General features: G+C 30.1%; 2 protein-coding genes across 2 annotated transcripts; both read right to left on the bottom strand.

The window, feature by feature from the left end:
- Nucleotides 1-13,744: 13,744 nt before the first annotated feature.
- Nucleotides 13,745-15,494, bottom strand: LOC107460407 (6-phosphogluconolactonase 3, chloroplastic). Its single transcript, XM_016078774.3, has 3 exons — nt 15,090-15,494; nt 14,843-14,978; nt 13,745-14,407 (listed from the first exon to the last, which is right to left on the bottom strand). Exons 1-3 carry the CDS (start codon nt 15,452-15,454, stop codon nt 13,943-13,945), a joined length of 966 nt encoding a protein of 321 aa, XP_015934260.1. The 5' UTR covers nt 15,455-15,494; the 3' UTR covers nt 13,745-13,942.
- Nucleotides 15,495-19,506: 4,012 nt separating this feature from the next.
- Nucleotides 19,507-21,753, bottom strand: LOC107460408 (probable 6-phosphogluconolactonase 4, chloroplastic). Its single transcript, XM_016078775.3, has 3 exons — nt 21,360-21,753; nt 20,275-20,410; nt 19,507-20,193 (listed from the first exon to the last, which is right to left on the bottom strand). Exons 1-3 carry the CDS (start codon nt 21,716-21,718, stop codon nt 19,717-19,719), a joined length of 972 nt encoding a protein of 323 aa, XP_015934261.1. The 5' UTR covers nt 21,719-21,753; the 3' UTR covers nt 19,507-19,716.
- Nucleotides 21,754-22,246: the final 493 nt, after the last annotated feature.

The raw sequence follows: 22,246 nt of genomic DNA, 5'->3' as shown, positions 1-22,246 counted from the left end.
TTTGGTCTCTAATTATTTTTTTCAAAAGAATAAATTATCTTTTAATTATCATGAGATATCATATTAATGTTTATTCATCAAAGTTAGTGATCAAATTACTTCTTCTAACCAATTGTAAAATGGTAATCTACCAACATGTTAGGTGTAAATACCATGTAAAAAATTTTTTTAAGATAGAAACTAAAAAATCTTAATGATTTAAAAAATGAGTTTAACTAACTTACATCTTTAGAACACATATTAAACTTATAATCTAAAAAATTGAAGTTTTTAGAGTAAACTATTAAAATAGTATCTAATGTTTAAAAATGCTAACAAAAATAAATTTACTTTTAATAACAATAAAAATATTCTCAAAATATTAAAATGCGACAAAAATAATAAAAAATAATATTAGTTTTTTTTATAAACGACAAATTACTTTTATATTTGACAAATTACTTATGCATTTGATAAAAAAAATTGTAAAAATATTTGAGTAACTATTTAAAAGTACATCTAAAAAATAGACCTTTCATTTTTTTGAGGCCCATGACAATTGTTACTGATCACAAAATAAGGAGGAAAGCAACAATTTCTTCTCTAATCTGTAACCAAGCAACCAAAAACTCCTCTCTCTCTCTCTTCAAAATAGTAACCTATGTGATTAATCTCTAAATTAAGAAAAAAAGAGAACTTACTCAAAAAAAAAAGAGATGTTCAGATCAAAGTTCAATAAAAAAGAAAAAGGAGATTACCATATCTAAGTAACAAAGAGAAAAAAAAGAAGAAAAATCAGAGAATAAGGCACAAAAGCAAAAATTAAATTAAAGGTTGTATTAAAATAATATTTTTATTTTTGTGCTTTTATTTATAGCTTGTTGAAACTGCCTTTCTCATGCATACATTATTTGAAAAAGATAAAAAAATAAAGAATTGTATATAACTACTATAAATTAAAGGTTAAAAACAAAAGTGGAGTCAAAGAATAGATGAATGCTAAGATTCTTGAAGCCAAAAAAAAAAGAAATTAAGAGAAGTAGTTAGGTAAAGATGCATACCAACTCTAATCATTGTTGTTACTGCTCTGATTTTGAGGAAGAAGAACAAGTTAAAGGTGTTCGACCAAACTCAAGTTTTGGAAGCTTTAATCTTCTTTAAAAAGGACAAATGACCAGAAATTGAAGTAAGGAGAGTGAGTACATTGTTTGGATTTCATAGCTTTCAAGCTATCCTTTTTTCTCCTTCATGATTTTACATTGAATTTTCTGATCTTCAAACTTTTATCTTTATTTGTTTCTTATCAATAAAAAAAGGTATTAAATGAAGTATTAGTAAAAGTCATTGAGAGAAAAGGTAAAGAGGATAATCTTGAAAAGGCTAAAAAATTATGTCAAATTTTTTCGTATGTATTTCTGTTTTGTATTCATGATCCAAAGGGGATTCTCTTGTTAAGTTGAGTATAAAGCACTTAGTGGTTAAAAGTATAGGGAGTGAATCTAGCCAAATTAAGCTTGGGTAGAAGTTTGGTTTGTCCCAGGTAGTATTTGGTAGAATCCTAAGAAGTTGATTATTGTAATCTTTGTGAAAGATGGTGGAAATTCTACCACGGTTATGGTAGAGAGTGGATGTCGGCCACATTGCACATGGTGGTTGAACCGAAATATATGGTTGTGTGATCTTTTCTTCTCTATTCTGTTTCTGGTTTTATTCGAAAAGAGACAAAATAAAATTGTCTCCTATATAATCAATCTAGCTAAAGTTACAGCATTTCAATACACTCAAAAATTACGTGTTTGCTGTGTTTTTATTTAATCATTAAGAGACAAAACAAAATTATATCTTATATAATCACATTACAAAACTCAACATGAATATTGAGATAAATCGAAGTTTGAAATTAAAGTACACAAGTTTAAATGAGGCCATAGATTCAATTCTCCATTTTTTAGGCGATTGATAACTTTTAATATGAAATTACTAAATTTTAATAAAATTTATTTTATTTTATTAATCATATTTATAAAAATTGCATCAAAATTTATTTTTTAAAATATTTTTTGAAAATATATACGTAATGTTATGTATTTTTGTCGTATTTTAAAATATTTTGAGAATATTTTAATTAATAATAAAAATAAATAATATTTTTTTCAACGTGTTAAAATATCGGAGACAATTTTAATAGTTTATTCACTGTAATATTAAGTATTCTTGGTGGACAATGGACAAGAAAAAAACTCTTCCTAAATTATAGAGTACATTACATTATCTTGATTCTCCAATTCCACGGCTGCAATTTGAGTCCTTTCATATTTGTTGGCCTGAGCTACCCCACATTTCCATGATGAATTACAGCCTTGAGAATACCATATACTTGACTTTCTATATACAAAATCTCCAGTGTTATAACCACATGTTTCCTCAATCACAGCAACAACACTGCCCATGCCCATAACAACTTAGGGAAACCATAAAGCTTAATATTGGAGTTGTTGACATGGAATGTAAATCCTTTTTTAAACATAATTAACATAGAAGTGCAATAAAATGATGTGAGAGTCATTTTGATAAATATTTTGTAAGAATCTATCTATCTATATAAGTACTAAAATAGTGCAATAAAATGATCTTAATCTTTTTGTATATTTAAAAGAATAAACACCTAATTCGATTTTTGTCTATTTTTACGGAAGACAAATAGATCTTTGTCCACAAAAAAGGGATACTTCGACCCTCAATCTTTTTATTTTGGGACAATACAACCCTTCTGTTAAAAAATTCGTTAAATAATAATAAAAATTAGTTTTGTAGGGAATTTTATTTGTATTTTGTAGAGATTTTAAACTTTTACAAAAAAAATTTTAACAATATAACCAATTACTACCACTACTACCACTACCTTTCTCATCTTCATTATTATTACTCCTAACTTTATTATTTTTTATTGTTTTATCATCATCATTATCTCCTCTACCAGTATCAATATTATCAACATTAAAATTCTCTTCTTTTATTTTTTATTCGATGTTATTTTTTTCCTTTAAAAGGTATTTGTACTACAACGTTTTTTTTTACGACATCATTTTCATCTTCACTTAACTCCCGTTGGTGGAGAAATTTTTCAAAAACAAACTTATTAATAGTTTGTGGAGGTTTAGAACCCCCACAAAATACAAATAAAATCTCAAAAAACTAATTATTATTATTTAACGGATTTTTAATCCGAGAAATCGTATTATCCCAAAATAAAAAAAATCGAGGTCAAAATGTTTCTTTTTTTTTAAATAAAAATAACTTTATTCTTCGTAAAAATAAACAAAAATCGAATTGAGTGTTTACTCTATTTAAAAAACAAATAGTGCAATAAAATGATCTTAATCTTTTTGTATATTTAAAAAACAAAAAAGGAGAATCAAGATGAAAAAGAATGATCTTGTTGAGGCACATGTGTTCTAGCTTTTGAATATTTCATGATATAGGTCCCTTTCATTATCTATCATAATGATGAGTGTTTTCAAAAGAATAAACAGTGGAGTCTTAAAGTGAGCCTTGTCTTCTGTAGGATGATGACAACGTCACCATGCGAAGGGTGTCATGTAAGCTAGTATTGCTCTCTAATTACAACAATTTGCACTCGGTGTTAACCTAAAGTGTTGCCTTAATTATGTGAATTGATTGCATTCAAATCTAATAATTAAATGGTTGTTTTTATTCTTAAGCAGCTCTTGACCTAAGGTTAAATGTAATTAATTCCATCTTTAACCACCAATATACACATCCGGAAACAAAGACTAATGTAAAAGCTAAAAACGTGAATTATTCATGAACTAATAAGCTTTCCAAAAGGTAGAAAAGGTAATTCGTTCTTTTAAGTATAATTAAATGAGTAATATTATTTGTACACTTAAATTTGTATCTACTTAAGACACCAACTTAAATCTAAAGATGGAGAAGATGCGTAGAGACCATTGTCTAATTAACAATTACAGACTAGAGGTACAAAAATGAAACCTTGATTTAAGTATCGAAATGTTATCTATTTATTTTGTTTCAAACACTTTTCAATATAATTTATTCTCTATCATTATTCTTACTTTTTTTTAGTTTTATATCGTAAATTGTGAATAAATTCTCTCAATATTTTCAATTAAATAGTATTGTCAAGTGTATTTAACATCTTTTCTTATATATTTTTTGTGTGGATTGGGTTTCTCAGTCCATCCTCTATCTAAAAAAAAACCTACACATCAAATGAATATATAAAAAAAATGAATCTAACTAACAAAAAAGAAAACTAAATATATTAAAATACATTTAAATTATAAGATTTTATATATATGCTGACACATTATCTTATAAGACACAGAGACACGCATATATATAAAATATAAGTATTTTTTAGATAAATTATAATGATATTTTGATATTTTATTGATATTAAAATATAAATTAATTTTTTAATTATTTCTAATGTCTTATTTTAATTATATAAAGTATTTAAAATATTTTTTGTTTTAATGAATAATAATATATACTATTTCTAAATCTATTTCAAAAATATAAATTAAGAATACGGTTGGACATATTGACACGTGATGGTATTTAAATGTATCCAAATATGTCTGGAGAATTTTTTTATTTTTTTATTAAGACACGATTGGACAAAACAGACATGCGTGTCGAACGAGTGTCATATCCGAATGGTGTTTGATAGGGTTGGGGGTGTTCGCGGTGCAGTTTGGATCGGTTTTGAGTAAAAAACTCATCCGATCCGAACACTAATTTTACTTGCGGTGCGGTTTGGATTGGATATTTTTAAAAAAATCCGATCCAATCCAATTTCAAACGGTATAGATTAGATTGGATTTGCAGTTTTGTAAATTAAAAAAAATAAATACATATAATAAGTCTCAATATCAAATTTTAAATAATCAACAATGACATAACAAGTCTCAACAATATCTTAAACAACCAATGATAACATAACAATATAAATAAATTATAGATTAGTTAAAATAAATAAATAAATAATATTTTGAACATAAAATATTTATTAAATAATAATAATACATGAATAATATAAAAATATATAACAAATTGAATATGTTATAAGTATAATTGTAAATATAATAATAAAATAATAATATTATAGCACATCGTGCGGTTTGGATTAGATTGGATCGGTTATGAAAAGTAGATCCAAAATCCAATCCGATCCAACGGTTTGCAAAAAATAAAATCCAATCAAATCCGAATTAGTGTGGTTTAATCGGTTTTCGATTTGGATTGGATTAGATGAGCAGTTTAATTTGGATCGATTTGAATTTGAACATCCCTAGATAAGGTTGTACATGACTTGGTATGGTCTAGTGGCCCAGCCTGGGACCCATGCATTTTTAAATGCCTTGATCCGGACTCGAAATGACCCGGGTATGACCCGCAAAAAGCAAACCATCTGAAAAAAATTGGGACCGGGTCTAGGCCATGACACGGGTCACCCGGACCAGTTCGGTGAGTAGTTAATGCTTTAAAATTTGAAATATACTTAGGGGCTAGGGCACGTTAGAAGAAGAAACTATTTCCTCCCTTCTCTTTATTAGGGCACGGCGGCCCCCTCTCTGTGTCTCATCCCCACCTTGTCGCAGTCGCAGACGCCACCGTCTATAGCAACCACAGAGTCACACCAACGATGTTGTCCTGCTTCTCGGTGCTACTCTACTTATCACCGCTCTTTGCTTCACGCTGACGATGCTGCCCTGCTTCAGTGATGACGATGACCTTCGGTGGCTACGATGACCCTCAAAGACAACAACGATCCTCAGTTAGAAGAAGTTGAATTACCAAGGAATTAGAGTTCAATTACCTAGGGTTTTTCATGAATTGTATCTTTGCATAATTAAGTAGATGAATATGAATGTTAATCTAGAAATCTAAACACCTCCGATACCTTAACTCTCTTCTCATATTATCTTCTCACACATTTACTGTTTGCTTTACTTAATTCATTGTTTTATGCTCTTTACTATTGAAACTCTAAATTCTGATTGTCTAACTAGAATAATCAATCGATTATTGGTTGCTTAATCCTTAATCCTTGTGGAAACGATAACCCACTCCCATGGTATTACTTGATACAATCCGATGCACTTGTCGGTAGTTTGTGGTTTGAAAATTCCGGTCATGCTGCCCTTGTTCTTTTTCTTCTCTACTCAACTAAGCCTTTCCATGTTCTTCTTCTCAAGTAAACTGATAATTCTTTTTTTCTTTAAAATAAATAATTAATATTTATCTTTTGAATTGGTGTTTTTCTTCTCAGTGAACTTGAAATTTTTTCTTTTAAAAAAAAATAATTAAGGTTGAGCTTCTAATTCTGAAATTCTAATTCTAAATTTTTTATTACTATTCTGATTATTAATTCTTGTAGTAAACTAATTACTATTCTAATTTTTTTTTCTGATTTGTTCTTATTTGAATTGATGTGGCTATTATTGATTTTTTTTATTCTTATTATCGTAAGGTTTTTTATTCTGTTTATTGTGCTGATTATTGGTCTGAACTTCTAATTTGTTACTGATTATTGTTGAACAATATCTTTTTTTTCCTTGAAAATTATATGAATGGTCCAGTTTTTACCCGATTTTTATCCGGTATAATTGTGGATTGAATGTTATAGATTTCATCTGGTTTAGGGTCATATTAGGGTCTCAAAAATAGGCTCGGTACATATTTAGGGCCGGATCTTAGTTAGGAAAAATTCGGTTTCACCCGACCCATATACACCTCTAGACTATCTGACACGCGGACATAGTAACTCAGCGAAGTATTAGTGTTTCGTAGGTCATCATTGATATGGCCTACCATCGCATATTTTCATTTTGCGTGAGCCACTATCTGACAAATGGCCATGCCAGGCTAGCTTGGCTCCCATTTTATTGGTGGTGGTGATGAAATAAATTATGCAACTTTTAACAAAAATATCTAATGCAACTTTTAAGGCTAATTTTTTTAGATATGAAAATAAAATTGGTGTTATATAATGAAATGGACGTGGGTAAAGTATTTACACTGGTATGATGTCAGCACAAAACATAGGTTGTGATTTGATTTTTTTTTTAAATTTGAATCATGCAAAACGTAGGTTACAATTAGCAGGTTAATATTTTTAAAATATGCAACTCACAAAATGTTGGTTGCGTTTTATGCTTTTATTTTTTATTTTTTTTATTTTGAATACTACAAAATGTAGGTTATGTTTTGAATTTTGAAGTTTTATTTTATTTTAAAACTTGCAAAATGCAAGTTGCGTTTTGATTTTTTTAATATTATAAATCATAGGTTGCATTTTGCGTAATTAAAATATTTTAATATAAGAGTATTGCAAAATTTGTAAGTGTATTATAACAGTGAGATCATACCAAACACACACGAGATAGTGAATTTTGTATGTAAATATCAGTTTTTTTTACTATTCCATACACAATGAGTTTTGTAGAGTTACAAAATAGTCTTTGTGGAAACATAAAAAGTCACATTTCAAAAAGGGTGATCAATATTTTATATAGTTTCAAATAATACCATCACTAACAACGCATGTATGCGGTAATGTTCTATATTAATCAACAAATCCAATTTCGCGTGCCAACGATAGAGTTGTATATTGAATTTGAACAGCATATGGGGCAGGACGTGGTTGGCAAGAAATTGAATATGGATGAAATCCATAGGTTAGGAAGAAGATAACAACGATAGTGAAGATGAATTCGAAGCCAACTATGAAGTCGATAACGACTACGATGACAAAGATGAGGCAGATAATTCAGTGGTGCAAAAAGAAGCAGATGCAGTTGTCAACTAACATCCCTTCGGTATTTCGACTTTTATGTGAGCTCTGGATCTCACAGCAATTCCTATTCTGAAATTTTCTAAGAATGCAAATATTGGTATGTTGTGTTTATTCATTAAAGTTACCATTACCATTTCTTTATTTAACCTTGACTGACTAACGATAGTTCGCATTTGATAGGTGAAGGCAATGTTGTGGCAGAAGATGGACAATTTAGTATCAAAATAGAATTTGGTTCTAGAGAATCTGTGATCTCTACAATCAAAAGCTACAATATCTCTAGAGAAGTTGATTACATTGTGTATGAGTCGGATTTGCAGACATTTTATGCAAAATACAAGAGGTATGGTACAGAATGTGATTGGCTTATTCGAGCTAGTTTGATCCGAAAGAAAGGTTGTTAGAAGATCAGGAGATACAATGGTAAATACATGTGCAACATGGGGACGATTTCACAAGATTATGCTAAGCTAGACTCAGACATGATTGCAGATGCTATCACGCTGCTGGTTGAAGTAGACCCATTGACAAGTTGAAGAAAGTTTTCGGCGTGCAGGAAACATAGTTGTCAACTGATTTGATAGGCACAATGAGATGTTTGAGATCCGTGAAATGCATGATGGTTATGTATAGCTGGTTAATCTTTTGCAACAACTTTGTGATTGTGGCCTGATAGTGAGAATTAACGTTGATCTAGAATTTCACAAAATAGAATCTCGTTGCATGTATAATCTAAATCAACAATTAACTCCCAATCAAAGTTTAATTTTATTTGTCACAATACAAACCAATAAAAATCGAGAGTTTTGAAGTCCCGGGTCGTCTCCCTCGGACAATGCAAATTAAGGCGCACATTCTTGGTTGTGGATTCAAGGGTTTTTGCAATCAAGAAACGGAAGATTAAAAGAACTAAGGAATAAAAGAACTAAGAAATGATCAAAGAGGCAATTAATGCAGTTAAAGAGAAAATAAGGTCAAAACTAGTGAAAATGCAAAGATATGTATAAAAGAGCATTCACTTGGGGATGAGAATTAAGGAATCATATCATTGCTATAACCACAACTATGGTAACTATGATGAGTCAATCTCACTTCGTCAAACTCCTAACATCGAGGAGTAAGTCAAGCAAGCATAATTGACCTTAATCCATAAGTCCTAGCTAACTTACTAATTTCTTAGTAAAAAGCTAGCATTAATGAAAAGAAGAGTCAACTAACTACCCAAGAATTACCACTAAATGTCAGACATTATGACTCTAGTAGCCTAGAAACTCATTTCCCAAGTCAAGGTGTGAAAATCTACTCAAAATTACCAAGTGGTATTTTCACAAACACTTGGTGTGCATAAAACTAAAACATAAGAAATTGCAAAGGAAAATGAAAACTATATCCAAACTATTCACAAAATCAACAATAACCATGTAATCAAGCAAATGGAAATCATAAAAGACAAAATTCATCAACTAAAACATCAAGAAACCAAAATTGCATATATAAACAAAGTAACTTGAAATAGAAGAAAATGTAACAAGAGTAGGAAATTAAAGAGAAGATTCAAGAGGACTTACAATAAAGATGAGTAAAATCCAAGATCAAAACTTAACTATAAAATGCTACAATGGAAATTTAAGTAAACCTTAAGAGAGAAATTCTCTACTCTACACTACTCCTACTCCTAATGCATTTTCTATCTAAAAGTGAGCTCTGTAAACTAATGCTTTGATATTGTGATGTTGTTTCCTTCATATAGGCTTCAAATCAGCTTCAGCACACTCAAAATTGGGCCAAGAGATCCCTAAATTTGCGAGCCACGTGACATTTTAATGAAGTCACGCGCTGGGACGTGTGCGTACGCACACTTGCTGATTTTTCCACTTGTACGTATGCACACTTGACTGAGTACTTCTCCTTTGTTTTCTTCATGTGTTCTCCCTTCTTGCATGCTTAATTCCACTTTTTCCTAGCCATTCTTACCTATTGAACCTGAAATTACTCACAAAATATATCACGGTATTGAATGAAATAAAAGTGGAATTAAATTGTTCAATTTAAGCACAAAAATGCATATTTTCATATTTGGGTTCAATTTAGGGATAGAACACAAAAGTATGCTATTTTGGTGATTAAGTGTGAGTTTATATGATGAAAATCCATCCAATTCAAACAAAAAATTATCATCAAATATGGACTCATCATGGCCATTTTCAGGTAGAGCGGCTACCATGTCGCCATGTTCTTGTATATTGCGCCAACCAGTGTTTTGATTAGCAAGTAGTGTATATGACATGTACAAGATGTCAAAAATTTTCAAGGTCTACAGAGGCAAGTTTGTACCGATGGGCGAACCATCTACGTGGCCTAGATATAATGGTCTGAAGGTCATCGCCAACTGGACATTGAGACGTGCGACTAAAGGATGACCGAAGTCAACCTGCTACTTAAATGAGATGGATTCACAAGATATGTGCGCTCCTAGCCGGTGTAGTCTATGTGAACGAGAGAGTAATAGCCATAGTTGATGTCCTCAGTGTGCATATCCATGTTCTGCCAGAGCTCAATAGGGTTAATATGGTAACTAGTGTATTGTTCAGCGTTTTATATAATTTTTTTATGTATTTTTCAGTTTTTTATGTAACTTTTTTTTATGTATTTTCAGGTTTTTATGTATTCTTCAACTTTTTATGTATTTATGCATGTGAACTATTTTATATATGCTTTTTGGGTAAAATATTATGAGACGAAAAGTATTCAAAAGAAACGTACAAAAGATAAAATCAAACTACATAAATAAAAAGAAACATACAAAACATGAAATCAAATATACAAAAATAAAAAGAAACTACAAGACATGAAATCAAATATACAAAATATGAAATCAAACGTACAAAAATAAATACAATAAATAAAAAATTTACCAAATGGGTTCAACAGACTGAAGTTTTCTTCTGCTGAAATTACGAATTGTGGTATGTACGGCTTTGCTTGCGACTGTGATTGTGGTTCTTGTTCCGGTTCTGGTTCCAGAATTGGTTGTGGTGGGTAAGTCAGAAATTGATATTGCAGCTCATAATGGGAAAACTGAGGCTGCTAGTCATAATGGAAAATCTGATGCTGCTAGTCATAATGGGAAAACCAAGGCTGCTACTCATAATGAACAAACAGATGCTCATAATGGGAAAACTGAGGAGGTCCATGTAGTGATGGTGGCGCCGGGGGCGGGGGATGTGGTTGATTCGCCGTGAGGCCTGCGTGCGGAACTCTTTTTGACAACCTTAAGTGGTTGCCATACTATTGTGTGTATCAATCATAGTATACCGGGAGAGGGTGAAAGTCGATAGTTTCATCTCGTGTTTGCATCGTATCATAGCAATTATTGATCCACATATCGACCCAAACTTCGTTCCTTTGCCTTTAGTCATGGCACTGTGTTCCGGTCAACTACCTTTCTAATCCGTAATGCTTTTTCTGGTAGAAGTTGTACAAGTCCAAATTGACGTCTCACTCTGTCTGCTAAGTGCCATTCCATACACTCGAATGATACTAATGGAGTCTTTGTAGGGCACACATACAGATGTAAATATAGGTCATCACGCCACCATATAAACTGCGCATAGATAAATATGACGACAATTAGTTAGATTGTTAAATGTAAAATTTTTTTAAAAAAAAATCGTTAAAACATACATCATTCACACCCAAATAATTTAATTGTTGCCTAAATTATACCGTAGACCTTTGCACGTACTCCCTTAATCGGTGCACAATGACTCCACCTAAGTCGGTTTACATTAATAATAATAATAATAATAAACAGTATTAATAATATAACAACAACAATAATAATAGTAGTAGTAGTGATATAACAACAATAATAATATCAGTAGAGTAATGATACTAATACTACCGGTAATAATAAGTACAATAATAATAACAGTAATAATAACAGAAATATATTACGTATCCTTTAAAATTTAGTTTTTGGTTCGTCTTTAAATTTAATAATATATTATTTTAATCTTTTAATTAATTATATCTCTTATTTTTAAAAATTTATTATTATTTAATTAATTTAAATATCCACTTTTATGGTACTAGTTGTTTAAAAAAATAGAAAAATTATTTATTTTTTATTTTTTCTCTTCTAAAGATCGAAGAAAAGACAATATTTAAAAGATATCTAATTGCACTGATAATAATTATAATAATAATAACAATAATAATATAATATACTAATAAAAAACATAAAAACTTACATATTAAAGATTATTTAGATATTCAATAAAATGTTGTTCAACTAATATAAAATTATAAACTATTTGAATAAACTTAAAATAAAAAAATAAAAAAATAAAAGACTTGTGCTGATGATGAGGAAGAAAAGAAGCTCAAGTTTTCCACCCTCAACATGAAGAAACTTAACACAATGCCAAGACAAAACGCAGATGGAGTAACGAACATATAAAAGATAAAAAAGGAGAAAAACAGTCAAATGAGAATATACGTAATGCAGGTTGCATCTCAATCTGCGCGCCTGTAAAACACAGGTTGTATTTTGTTTTGTCCCACAAAAAGCTGATCAAACGAGCCGGGCATGAAGAACATGTTTTGAACATGCATTCATTCTTTAATTATAAACGGTTAAAATATGTTTGAACATGCATTTCATTTTGAGCATTGCCTTGGCTAGTGGTGACTAAGGATGGCTAGGTATTGACTTGCCAATAATAAAATTAATCATCATCATTAATCCAAGATAGGTAACTAAAATATTTTTACCAGAAATAATTTTAAATATTTATGAATGACCAAAGGTTAAAAAGGTAATTATAGTTGTCCCTTTGTCACCTTCCATAGCCAATCCTCCTGTGGCCATTGCCACCGATCTGCATCGCCGCCTTCATCTTGGATAGCCTTTCTGTTTTTTTTTTGGGTCCAACCCCAAGCCAAAGGAGTAATGCACCAAATTTAGCTGTTATAGAGTACTAGAAATTTAATCTAACTTAAGTTAACAATGGGTCTTTTCATGCATAAAGTCTTCATCCTTCTCTAACAAACCAACAGGTATATATGCTCCGGAGCTAGCTCTGGACTGCCATGGAAGGACCACAATGGGTGAGGAACATGCGCCAATTCATACGATCTTGCAGCAGCACAGCAACAGCCAGGGACGGGCGGCGTCGTGAAAGAGCTTCGTGCAAGGACAGGCGGCAGCGCAGAACTCCATGCAGGACCGCAATGTGATAGAACCTTGAAGAGGAATAAGTTATAGATCCAAGTCCGGCTCGGGTTGGGCTGCCCAGTCCAGACATTGTCCAAGAAAAAAGGAATCGGCTAGTAATTAACTCCTCCTAACTAATTCACCGTGCTTTATTAGAAAATTTACCGTGTCTTTAACCAGGTCAAATCCTTGGTCAGCTGCAATTTTATCTTTTACTTGTCATGTTTTGATTGAACTTTGACTTTTAGCCAGCATAGTCATTAAACATAAAGGGCAGAGACGACACCTAGATAAATACATACAAAATAATTAACTAAGACAAATTTATGAATATTTTAGAATGCTCCATTGGATGAAACTCTCGTAAAGAACCCCATCAAATACTTTACCATGAATCAAATACAGTTATTTGAAATATGAACATTTTTTTGCACTAAACTTAGTTGGCTCGGAGACGAAAATAACCAGACTTCTGTATTTGGGATCACAGATATAAATACCATTATTTACTAATAATGATATTTATATGACAATATTGATGTGCCAAAATTATAAAATTGCAAAATGTCAACTACTGGTTATGAAATTATCTTAGTTTTCCTTTTTAATAAATGATAAATGGATTAAAGATATTTTTTGTAGTTTATCCAAATAATAGACAATTATTTGAGATAAAAAAAAGGTAAAATATAATTACAATATATAATAAAACATTTCTTTATTGAATCTCTGACATAATGAGCAGGTTTCTGGCTCTTTACTGTAAGAAACTTATGCAATAATTTCAACTATGGCAACCCTGTCGAAACAAAACACACACACACCCCTTATTCCTCATCAAGAAATGGCTGACGAATAAATTAACATAAAGACATGAATTACTACATAAATTTATTAATCTACTTATATAGCTTTGAAGCTGCACCCTTATCCAAAAACCATTTCATTTCTCCTTCTGGTGAAAGCAACTGAACTGGCATCTTATCATCACTTTGATCCTCTTTTAATGCAGCATAGACTGCGTCTGCTTTACTGGCTCCAGTAACTATCATCGCTATGTTTGCAGAAGAATTAATCACTGAAAGCGTAAGGGTGATTCTCTCGGACGGCAGTGGTGCATTCTTGACAGCGGTAACCCACTTTCTAGTCTCTGTTAGGACAGGGTTTTTCCGGAACAGACCGGCTACTTGGCCTTCTGATCCCATGTCCAGTAACATGAGATCAAATTTTGGAAGTCTAGTGTTTGGTGATAAAGTTATCACATTACTATCAACTTTGATTTTGATGTTTGTCTCATACACATCAGCTGCAACTTCAGCTGATAGAGCATCATCAATAGTGTTCACATTCATAGCAATTGGCACCTGTCTCATTTAATCATTATTATATCATTCAATTGAATATAAAAAGAGTAGTTAATGTCTCTATTAAACTACTATCTCACTTTAGCCTATGACAAAAATAGAAAAGTCTGGTGTCTCACAAATTCAGTCCAACAAAATATATAAATTTAGTTATAATTTTAGTATTTATTATCTTATTTTATTTTATCTTTATATTATCTTCTTATCTTATCTTATTTTTATTTTTATCTTTCGTAAGTAATATTCTATATATATTTAGTTTTACTTTCATAAGATAAGATAATAAAGACTAAAATTATAACTGAATTTATGTATTTTGTTGGACTAAATTTGTGAATCACGAAACTTCTTTATTATTGTCATAGATTAAGATAGAAGAGTAGTTTAATAGTCTCTATATAATGTATCAAAATTAAACTCATATATATAATATACCTTAGAAATAAATGTGTCATAAGCAAGCTTGTAGTTACTGTCTATGTGAGTTTTAGGCACCACTTTTTCATCTGCCCAAAATACATGCCACTTAGACCATTGGATTGTGTTAGCATATGGAGGTTCCACCAAGGCCCTGAAAATTTTATATCATCAATGTAATAAACTTATTAATAATTGTAAATTATATTGTTAATTATACATGTAATTTATTTCTATTATAGAAATGTGTATAGCATATGTTTACTTGAGGTGCTTGACAGAGTTGCCAGATAAAGCTATAGAGAAAAATCCTCTCTGTTTGATGAATTTTTCAGATAAATCAGCTACATATTTGGCTAAAGACACAGAGATGTATTCTTTGTTAAACACCTCCACGGTCTTGTTATACAATGCCTTAACGGATACTCCAGCATTACCACTTTTGGGTTTCATAACAATTGGTGAAACACCATTGTATCTTAGAGGGTTGTAAAGTAGTGATGATGATTTGTGTTTAAATTGTGGTGACAACGATGATCTTGTGTAATGGGATGGTTGGTGTGGATTTTGTTTGTGGAGCAATTTAGTTTGTGAAATGCATGAGATGGAGAAAGGTGAGGTAGTAGCCATTAGTGGTAGCTATGAACAATTGGAAGATTGGATTTTGGTTGTGTTTTTACATAGTCATTGGGCACACTTATTTATATGTTAAGAGGGATGGATTCTTTGGTTACTAGTGAAGTAAGGAATGGATGCAAATATTAATAGTAGAAGCAAAATATATTGGAGATGTTGTAAAAGGGGAAACAAGTGTAAAGTAAATAAGTAATGATATAGTCTAAGAGAAGCTCTTCAAATTTTGGATTTTGGTGATTTACGCATGAGAACTTTTTTTTTAGTTGATTTTTTTATGGTTTAAATAGTTTAAATAGTGCGATACTTCTATATAAATTTTAAATAATTTATACGTCTATATAAAGTTTTATAGTATGTGAATAAAACAACATATTGAAAAGATATATGTCATAAACTTAACTAAAAAGATGTTTATTATAAGGTTACGAATAGGGGAGAATAGGGGGAAAAAGGAATTTTGTGTGCGTGTAAAAAAGTAAAATTTAAAATAAACTAATTACAAAATTTAAAAAATAATTATATTTTGATTTTGTACTTATTTTATATAAATTACGGTAGAATTTAAAATTTTTAAAAGTTATACATAAATTATTAAAAATTATAGGAATTTATGTAAAAATTGATTGCTATCATAAATCTTTAGAGGCTATAGGAATTTATATGAAAAGTGACTATTATTATAAATTCTTAAAAATGGTAGAGATTCACGTACAAAAAATAGATATATAAAAATATTAATAGGTCCAATGATTTATGTACATTTTTTGTATCAAAAGATTTATAACTGCAGGAATTATAATGAATTGGCTAACTTAACCAGGTTCTTGTTGGTCACATGGCATAAGTATCAATATAACCACGACAGAACGACAAATTTCTAACTGTATCTACTTTGTCCTCTAATTTTACTACGTACAGTAGCTACCGAATATGCATGCGTATACCAGACTTATCATCGAAGAGTTGGGTGAATAAAAGCATCATAATGTATGCCCTCGGGTACCTCCTGACTGTCTCTTAGGGGAAGTGATCGAATATCTCCTGCATCCAAGTGCATTTCACAATGAACTTGTCGATGTAGTCCGCCAGACGCAACACACTCAATAACTCCTCGAATCAATCCCATGCAGGTTGTTTGCCATTAATATACTACTCGAAATCTGTCAGGCATATGCTAACGTACTGTCCGTCGATGGAAAGGCCTAACTGGTACGCAACATTCTGTAGCGTAATCGTATACTCTCTGAATGACATGTGAAAGGTATGCATCTCATGCCGCCACCGCTCGACAAATACACTAACCAGTGGCTCATCCAACCTAAACAAGTGGTCGTTGAGTTTCGCGAGATAGACTAAGCCGGCCATCTACAAATATGATATGATCCTGTCATTTAGAGGTATACAATGCTGCCTCCTCATGCTAGTGATACATTAATATGGTTGCACCGCGATATAAAAAAATTCTCTTAAAATTATGACAATTAAAAAACCAATTCACCAAAAGACCATTAAGTAATACAAACTCTTTTTAAGAAAAACATATCCAAATTATATCAAAATTTACCTAAAGTGGACAATTTTACTAAAAACAAACTTTAATGTCAATTATATTGTATTTCTGGACATAGATAACCAAACATTCAATAATTTAATTGAATTGTATTAAACCAAATTAAATTAAATTCTAACCGTACATAATTAATCTAATATTCAAGACATAAAGTATTAAGTTAAACTAAATTCACTAATATTTAAGGATTAAATTAAATTAATTTTAAACAAATTAAACTAAATTAATTCTAAACAAATTAGACTAAATTAATTTTAAATAAATTAAAATCAAACTAAATTATTGGCCTGTTAATTTAATGTTTAAGAATTAAATTAAATTTAAAAAAATTAAACTAAATTAAATTTTTGCCAAATTTTTACTGTCTATTTAATCTAACATTCGAAATCTAAATTAAATTTACCTAAACTCTGAAAAAACTTTTAATCTAGTTAATCACTGTTCTAACTAACCATTGTTTATCATTCTGCCTTGCATTTGTACTTTTAAAATTCTAACAACCTACTAAACCACTACTCTAACTACTATTTGTGGTTTAAAAATCTCAATAGCACATACAATGAAATTCTAATCGTTAACATTATAAACTATTATTTATTTTTTAAAAATGATAAATTTCATTCACTAACCTCTTTATAAATGAAATCAGTGATATGGACAACGCCATCCAACCAATAGATACAATTCAGATCGTCTTTCATTTTTGCAGTTTGAATATAATGGTTTTTTCTGTGCAAACTTTCTATGGAGCGAGGGTTTGGGGTGGAGGATTTTGGTGAAATGTAATTTGAAGTAAGTTTAGGATATGTGTAAAATCGAAACTAATAGATTCGATTTACTACTAACATTCTTTGCATGTAAATTGAAGTCACTCAATTTGATTTATTACTAGTCTTATTCGAATCCATTCAATTCGAATTACTATGGACACATACCATGAATCTAATTCGAAGCAAATAATTTTGATTTATTATGGATAAATTTCAAACATTATTAAATCGAAACTGATAATATAAATTTAATTTATGCATATATCTAATAGTTTGAATCTACTTAATTCAATTTATTACTAAAATAATTAAATCAAATTTAGTCAAATCAATTATTTATATATAATTAAAAATAAAAATATGCATGTAATATTTTTTTTATTTAAAAAATTCAGATAAAATTAGTTGTGAACTCGTTTTTTTGCCTGAATTGTCCGCTTTTTGTATTGGCTATCTTTCACATTATTTAATAATTTTGATTTATTATGGATAAATTTTAAACATTATTAAATTGAAATTGATAAATTTAATTTATGCATATATCTAATATTTTGAATATATTTAATCCAATTTATGAACTCTTTTGTTTGCCTGAATTGTCCACAATTTTATATTGGTCATCTTCCACATTATTTATGTATGGCTCCCGTGTCAGTACTCAGTATAACACAAATAAAACATAGGAGAAGGAAAAAAAATAATCTCCCGTGTTGTGTATATATTTGAATCATCCAGTGCTGTTAGATATTTAATGTTCCCTTCTAAATTATTATTATTATTATTATTATTATTATTATTATTATTATTATTATTAGTAGTAGTAGTAAAATAGACCAAATCAATTTAAATTGAACTAAATTATTGTATACTTTTGAAAAGAAAAAAAGGTAATACATGCTTAGTACAAAAAATTAGAGTTATTATCCAAATTACTTTTTGAAGCTTTTTAAAATTAATACTTTAATTTTTTAAAATATATAAAATAATCTCTAATATTTATTTATGTTTGATAATATATATAGTTTTTTTATTAGTCATTAATAGTGATCGTTGACGTAAATTTTAATTCGTACACATGGTCGTTAAATATTCACATGTATAATCTGGATAGATCAATTTCTAGAATAAAATATAAACAGTTTCTAACAAATTTAAAAAATCTTAAAATAGTCTGAAAAATTTTAACAATTTTAAAAGAGTCCATTTCAATTATTTATATATAAATATTCTAAATTAATAAATTTTAATTTTTAACCGTACTTCAAGACGGCAACGCTATAATATTTTAAATGCTTATTTCAATCACTCTTGTGAACCATTTTAACAAGTGAGATTAAAGGGTCCGAACAAAATTTAGTATTATAACATTGAGTACTTTTTTTATTATGAGAAATTTCCTAGAATCCTATCCATGTCATTTTTTAATAAATAAGATTTTCTACAGAGGCAAGCTCAGAACATATTTTATGACATTAGATGAGGAAACAGGAAATAATACTTTATAATTTTAAAAAGGCATTATTTTTCAAAAAAAATTAAAATAAATAGATCTATATTTTATTTTGACCATGCAAGATATTAATTTAATTTAATTTGTACAAAACATACTCTATGATCATTAGTTAATTACGAAGAGGAGAATGAGCCAATATGCACGGTAAAAAAGCACTACATTAAAGTTGCTCTAAGTATTTTATTTCCAAATCTTCTCACAATTAACACATTTCATCTTATTACTTCACCCACGTATTAACGTATAACAAGCAGGTTCCTCTTTAACATGTAAATCAGAGAATGGTAAAAGCTCAAACAAGAAACCAGGGTACAATAATTTTAACAATGTCCTTTGGCAACATGTATCACACACCTTATTCTTGATCTTAGGAAAAGTTGAAAATAGAGTACATGATAATAAGTTACGATCTATTTAAATACATTGAGCCAGCACCCTTGTCTAGAAACCATTTCATTTCACCTTCCGGAGAAACCAATTGAACAGGCATCTTTTCATCACCTTGCTGACCTTCCGCCAATGCATTCAGCACTGCATTTGCTTTACCAGCACCAGTCACCACCATTGCTATGTTTGAAGAAGCATTGATCACTGGTAGTGTAAGAGTGATCCTCTCTGCCGGTGGCGAAGGTGCGTTCTTAACCGCAGTAACCCACTTTCTGGTCTCCGTTAAAGCAGGGTTCCCTCGGAATAGACCAGCTAACTGCCCTTCTGATCCCATGTCTAATAACATGAGATCAAATTTTGGAAGTCTAGTGTTTTGTGATGAAGCTATCACCTTACTATCAACCTTGATTTTGATGCCTATCTCATACACATCAGCAGCAATATCAGCTGATAGAGCATCATCAATTGTATACACATTCATAGGAATTGGCACCTGTTAGAAATTAATAAAATACAGAATTACATTATATCTTATAAAGGTGATATTAATGTTTAAAGCATTTGTATATTATACCTTGGAAATAAATCTATCATAAGCATGCTTATAGTTGCTGTCTAGATGGGTTTTAGGCACGGCTTTCTCATCTGCCCAAAATACATGCCACTTAGACCATTGGATAGTGTTAATGTATGGAGGTTCCACCAACATCCTGTAAATGTGACACATCACGTAACAATCTTTAAATTGTCTATCTTAAATAACAAACTTAATAAGTCATTTCCAGATTTTGATTGTGATCTCCCTGTGGTTATCTAGGAAGGCCTTATATTAATATTTTCCTAAACAAACCTCTCTTTTTTTGTGAATGGAGACTAAAGAAAAGGGAAAAAAAAAAACAAGAAGAAAAGGAAAGAACACAAGCTGCCATAGACTACATAAGGTCCTCCTCATGATCTGCAAAACAAACCTTATTTTACTACAATACCATTAGATTGAATTCAATTGCAACAAGAAGAATATGTAAAAATATTGCAAGAAGAATATGTTAATAAGAACAAGTATAGGGAACTAAACTTTAATTAGCTAATTTTTTGTAATTGCAAAATCTCTCATTTTTTTAGAATTTAGGGTTTAGAAATCAAGATTTAAGATTGAGTGTTTGTTTGGGCGCCATTATTTTGATAAAAAAAAATCTTTTCTCAATGAAAAAAGTTTTTTTTTAGCGTGTTTGGCAAACTTCTAGTAGTAAAAGTAAAAGCACTAGAAAAATAAAAGAAAACATATTTTTTGGGAAGTTGTAATTTACATTTTTTTAAAAGATTTTTTTTTTAAAAAAAGATGTTTTTTATGTAATAAATAAACTAAAAAATATTTTTATATTATTATACCCAAATATAATTGATAAACAAAAGATCTTTTTGCATGAGATACCCAAACATAAAATTACTTTTACTTTTTCATAAAATCTTTTTAAAAAAAATAACTCGAAAAAAGATCTTTTCTTAGAAGTTCACTCAAACAAGCCATCGGAGTTTAAGATTTATCATTTATAATTTAAGATAAAAAGGATAATTCTAAGAATATTAGTTGATATTGAGTGAAAAAAGTTTGCTTCCTAATTGAGTTCTGTTAAAAAATATGTAGCAGCACATGCTTACTTTAGGTACTTGACAGAGTCCCCAGATAAAACAATGGTGAACGAGCCTTTCTCCTTGATGAATTTTTCAGAGAGATCAAAGACATATTTGGCCAAAGATACAGGAATGTGCTGCTTATCAAGCACCTCGATGCTCCTGTTGTTCCATTGTGCCTTCACTGATACACCAACATGAGCTCTCTTAGGTTTCATGACAACTGGAGTAAAAACACCATTGCACCTTAGAGGATTATTGCAAAGTGAAGATTTGTGTCCAAACAATGATAATGTTGTATTATGGGATGGTTGCATTGGATTTTTTTTGTAGAGCAATCTAGTTTGTGAAGTGCATGAAAGTGAGAAAGGTGTGGAAGTAGCCATTCGTGTGGTAGCTATGAACAAGTGGAAAATCAAGATGTGTTGTTGATATTGCTATGCTTGTTTATATTTAAACATGCAGGCTTGGATCCCTTTCTTATTCATGGAAGCAAGGTATGGATCCGAATGTTACAACTAGAAGCAATAATAGTACAGAAAGTGAATTAAGTGTAAAGTAATAATAGTTCAAGAAAAGCTCTTTAAATGAACCATATAAGATGTTACAGATTTACGCATCACATTTATTTACTTTATTGTTTGATAAGCTAGAATTATGAACCTTATATCCAAAGGATTACCATGTGTTCATAACACACAGCGGAAGAAAAGAAGATAATCTTAAGGATCTATCTTTGTGTTTAAACTTTATTCCAATAATAATATATAAATTAGATCTAAATATTTTTAGACGCTTTAGTAAAAGTCATTTTCTCCTTCGATGGTACGAAGACGCTATGCGTATCTACCCAAGACCAACCTTTGCTGTCAACTCTTTGACTAATGGATATCTGATCTAAATTTAGAACTTTT

The sequence above is a fragment of the Arachis duranensis genome, chromosome 8 (assembly GCF_000817695.3).
Source record: "Arachis duranensis cultivar V14167 chromosome 8, aradu.V14167.gnm2.J7QH, whole genome shotgun sequence".
Classification (NCBI taxonomy): domain Eukaryota; kingdom Viridiplantae; phylum Streptophyta; class Magnoliopsida; order Fabales; family Fabaceae; genus Arachis; species Arachis duranensis.
Note: the sequence above shows the minus strand (reverse complement) of the source record. Positions and strands in the feature narration are given on the sequence as shown.

What these genes read in the sequence shown, in the direction of transcription:
- LOC107460407 (XM_016078774.3), bottom strand. Translation starts at nt 15,454, where the DNA reads ATGGCTACTACCTCACCTTTCTCCATCTCATGCATTTCACAAACTAAA. An exon ending in AACTCTGTCAAGCACCTCAA is followed by an intron (nt 14,979 to 15,089) that starts GTAAACATATGC and finishes TAAAATTTTCAG; the next exon opens with GGCCTTGGTGGAACCTCCAT. An exon ending in ATGACACATTTATTTCTAAG is followed by an intron (nt 14,408 to 14,842) that starts GTATATTATATA and finishes TAAATGAGACAG; the next exon opens with GTGCCAATTGCTATGAATGT.
- LOC107460408 (XM_016078775.3), bottom strand. Translation starts at nt 21,718, where the DNA reads ATGGCTACTTCCACACCTTTCTCACTTTCATGCACTTCACAAACTAGA. An exon ending in GACTCTGTCAAGTACCTAAA is followed by an intron (nt 20,411 to 21,359) that starts GTAAGCATGTGC and finishes TCACATTTACAG; the next exon opens with GATGTTGGTGGAACCTCCAT. An exon ending in ATGATAGATTTATTTCCAAG is followed by an intron (nt 20,194 to 20,274) that starts GTATAATATACA and finishes AATTTCTAACAG; the next exon opens with GTGCCAATTCCTATGAATGT.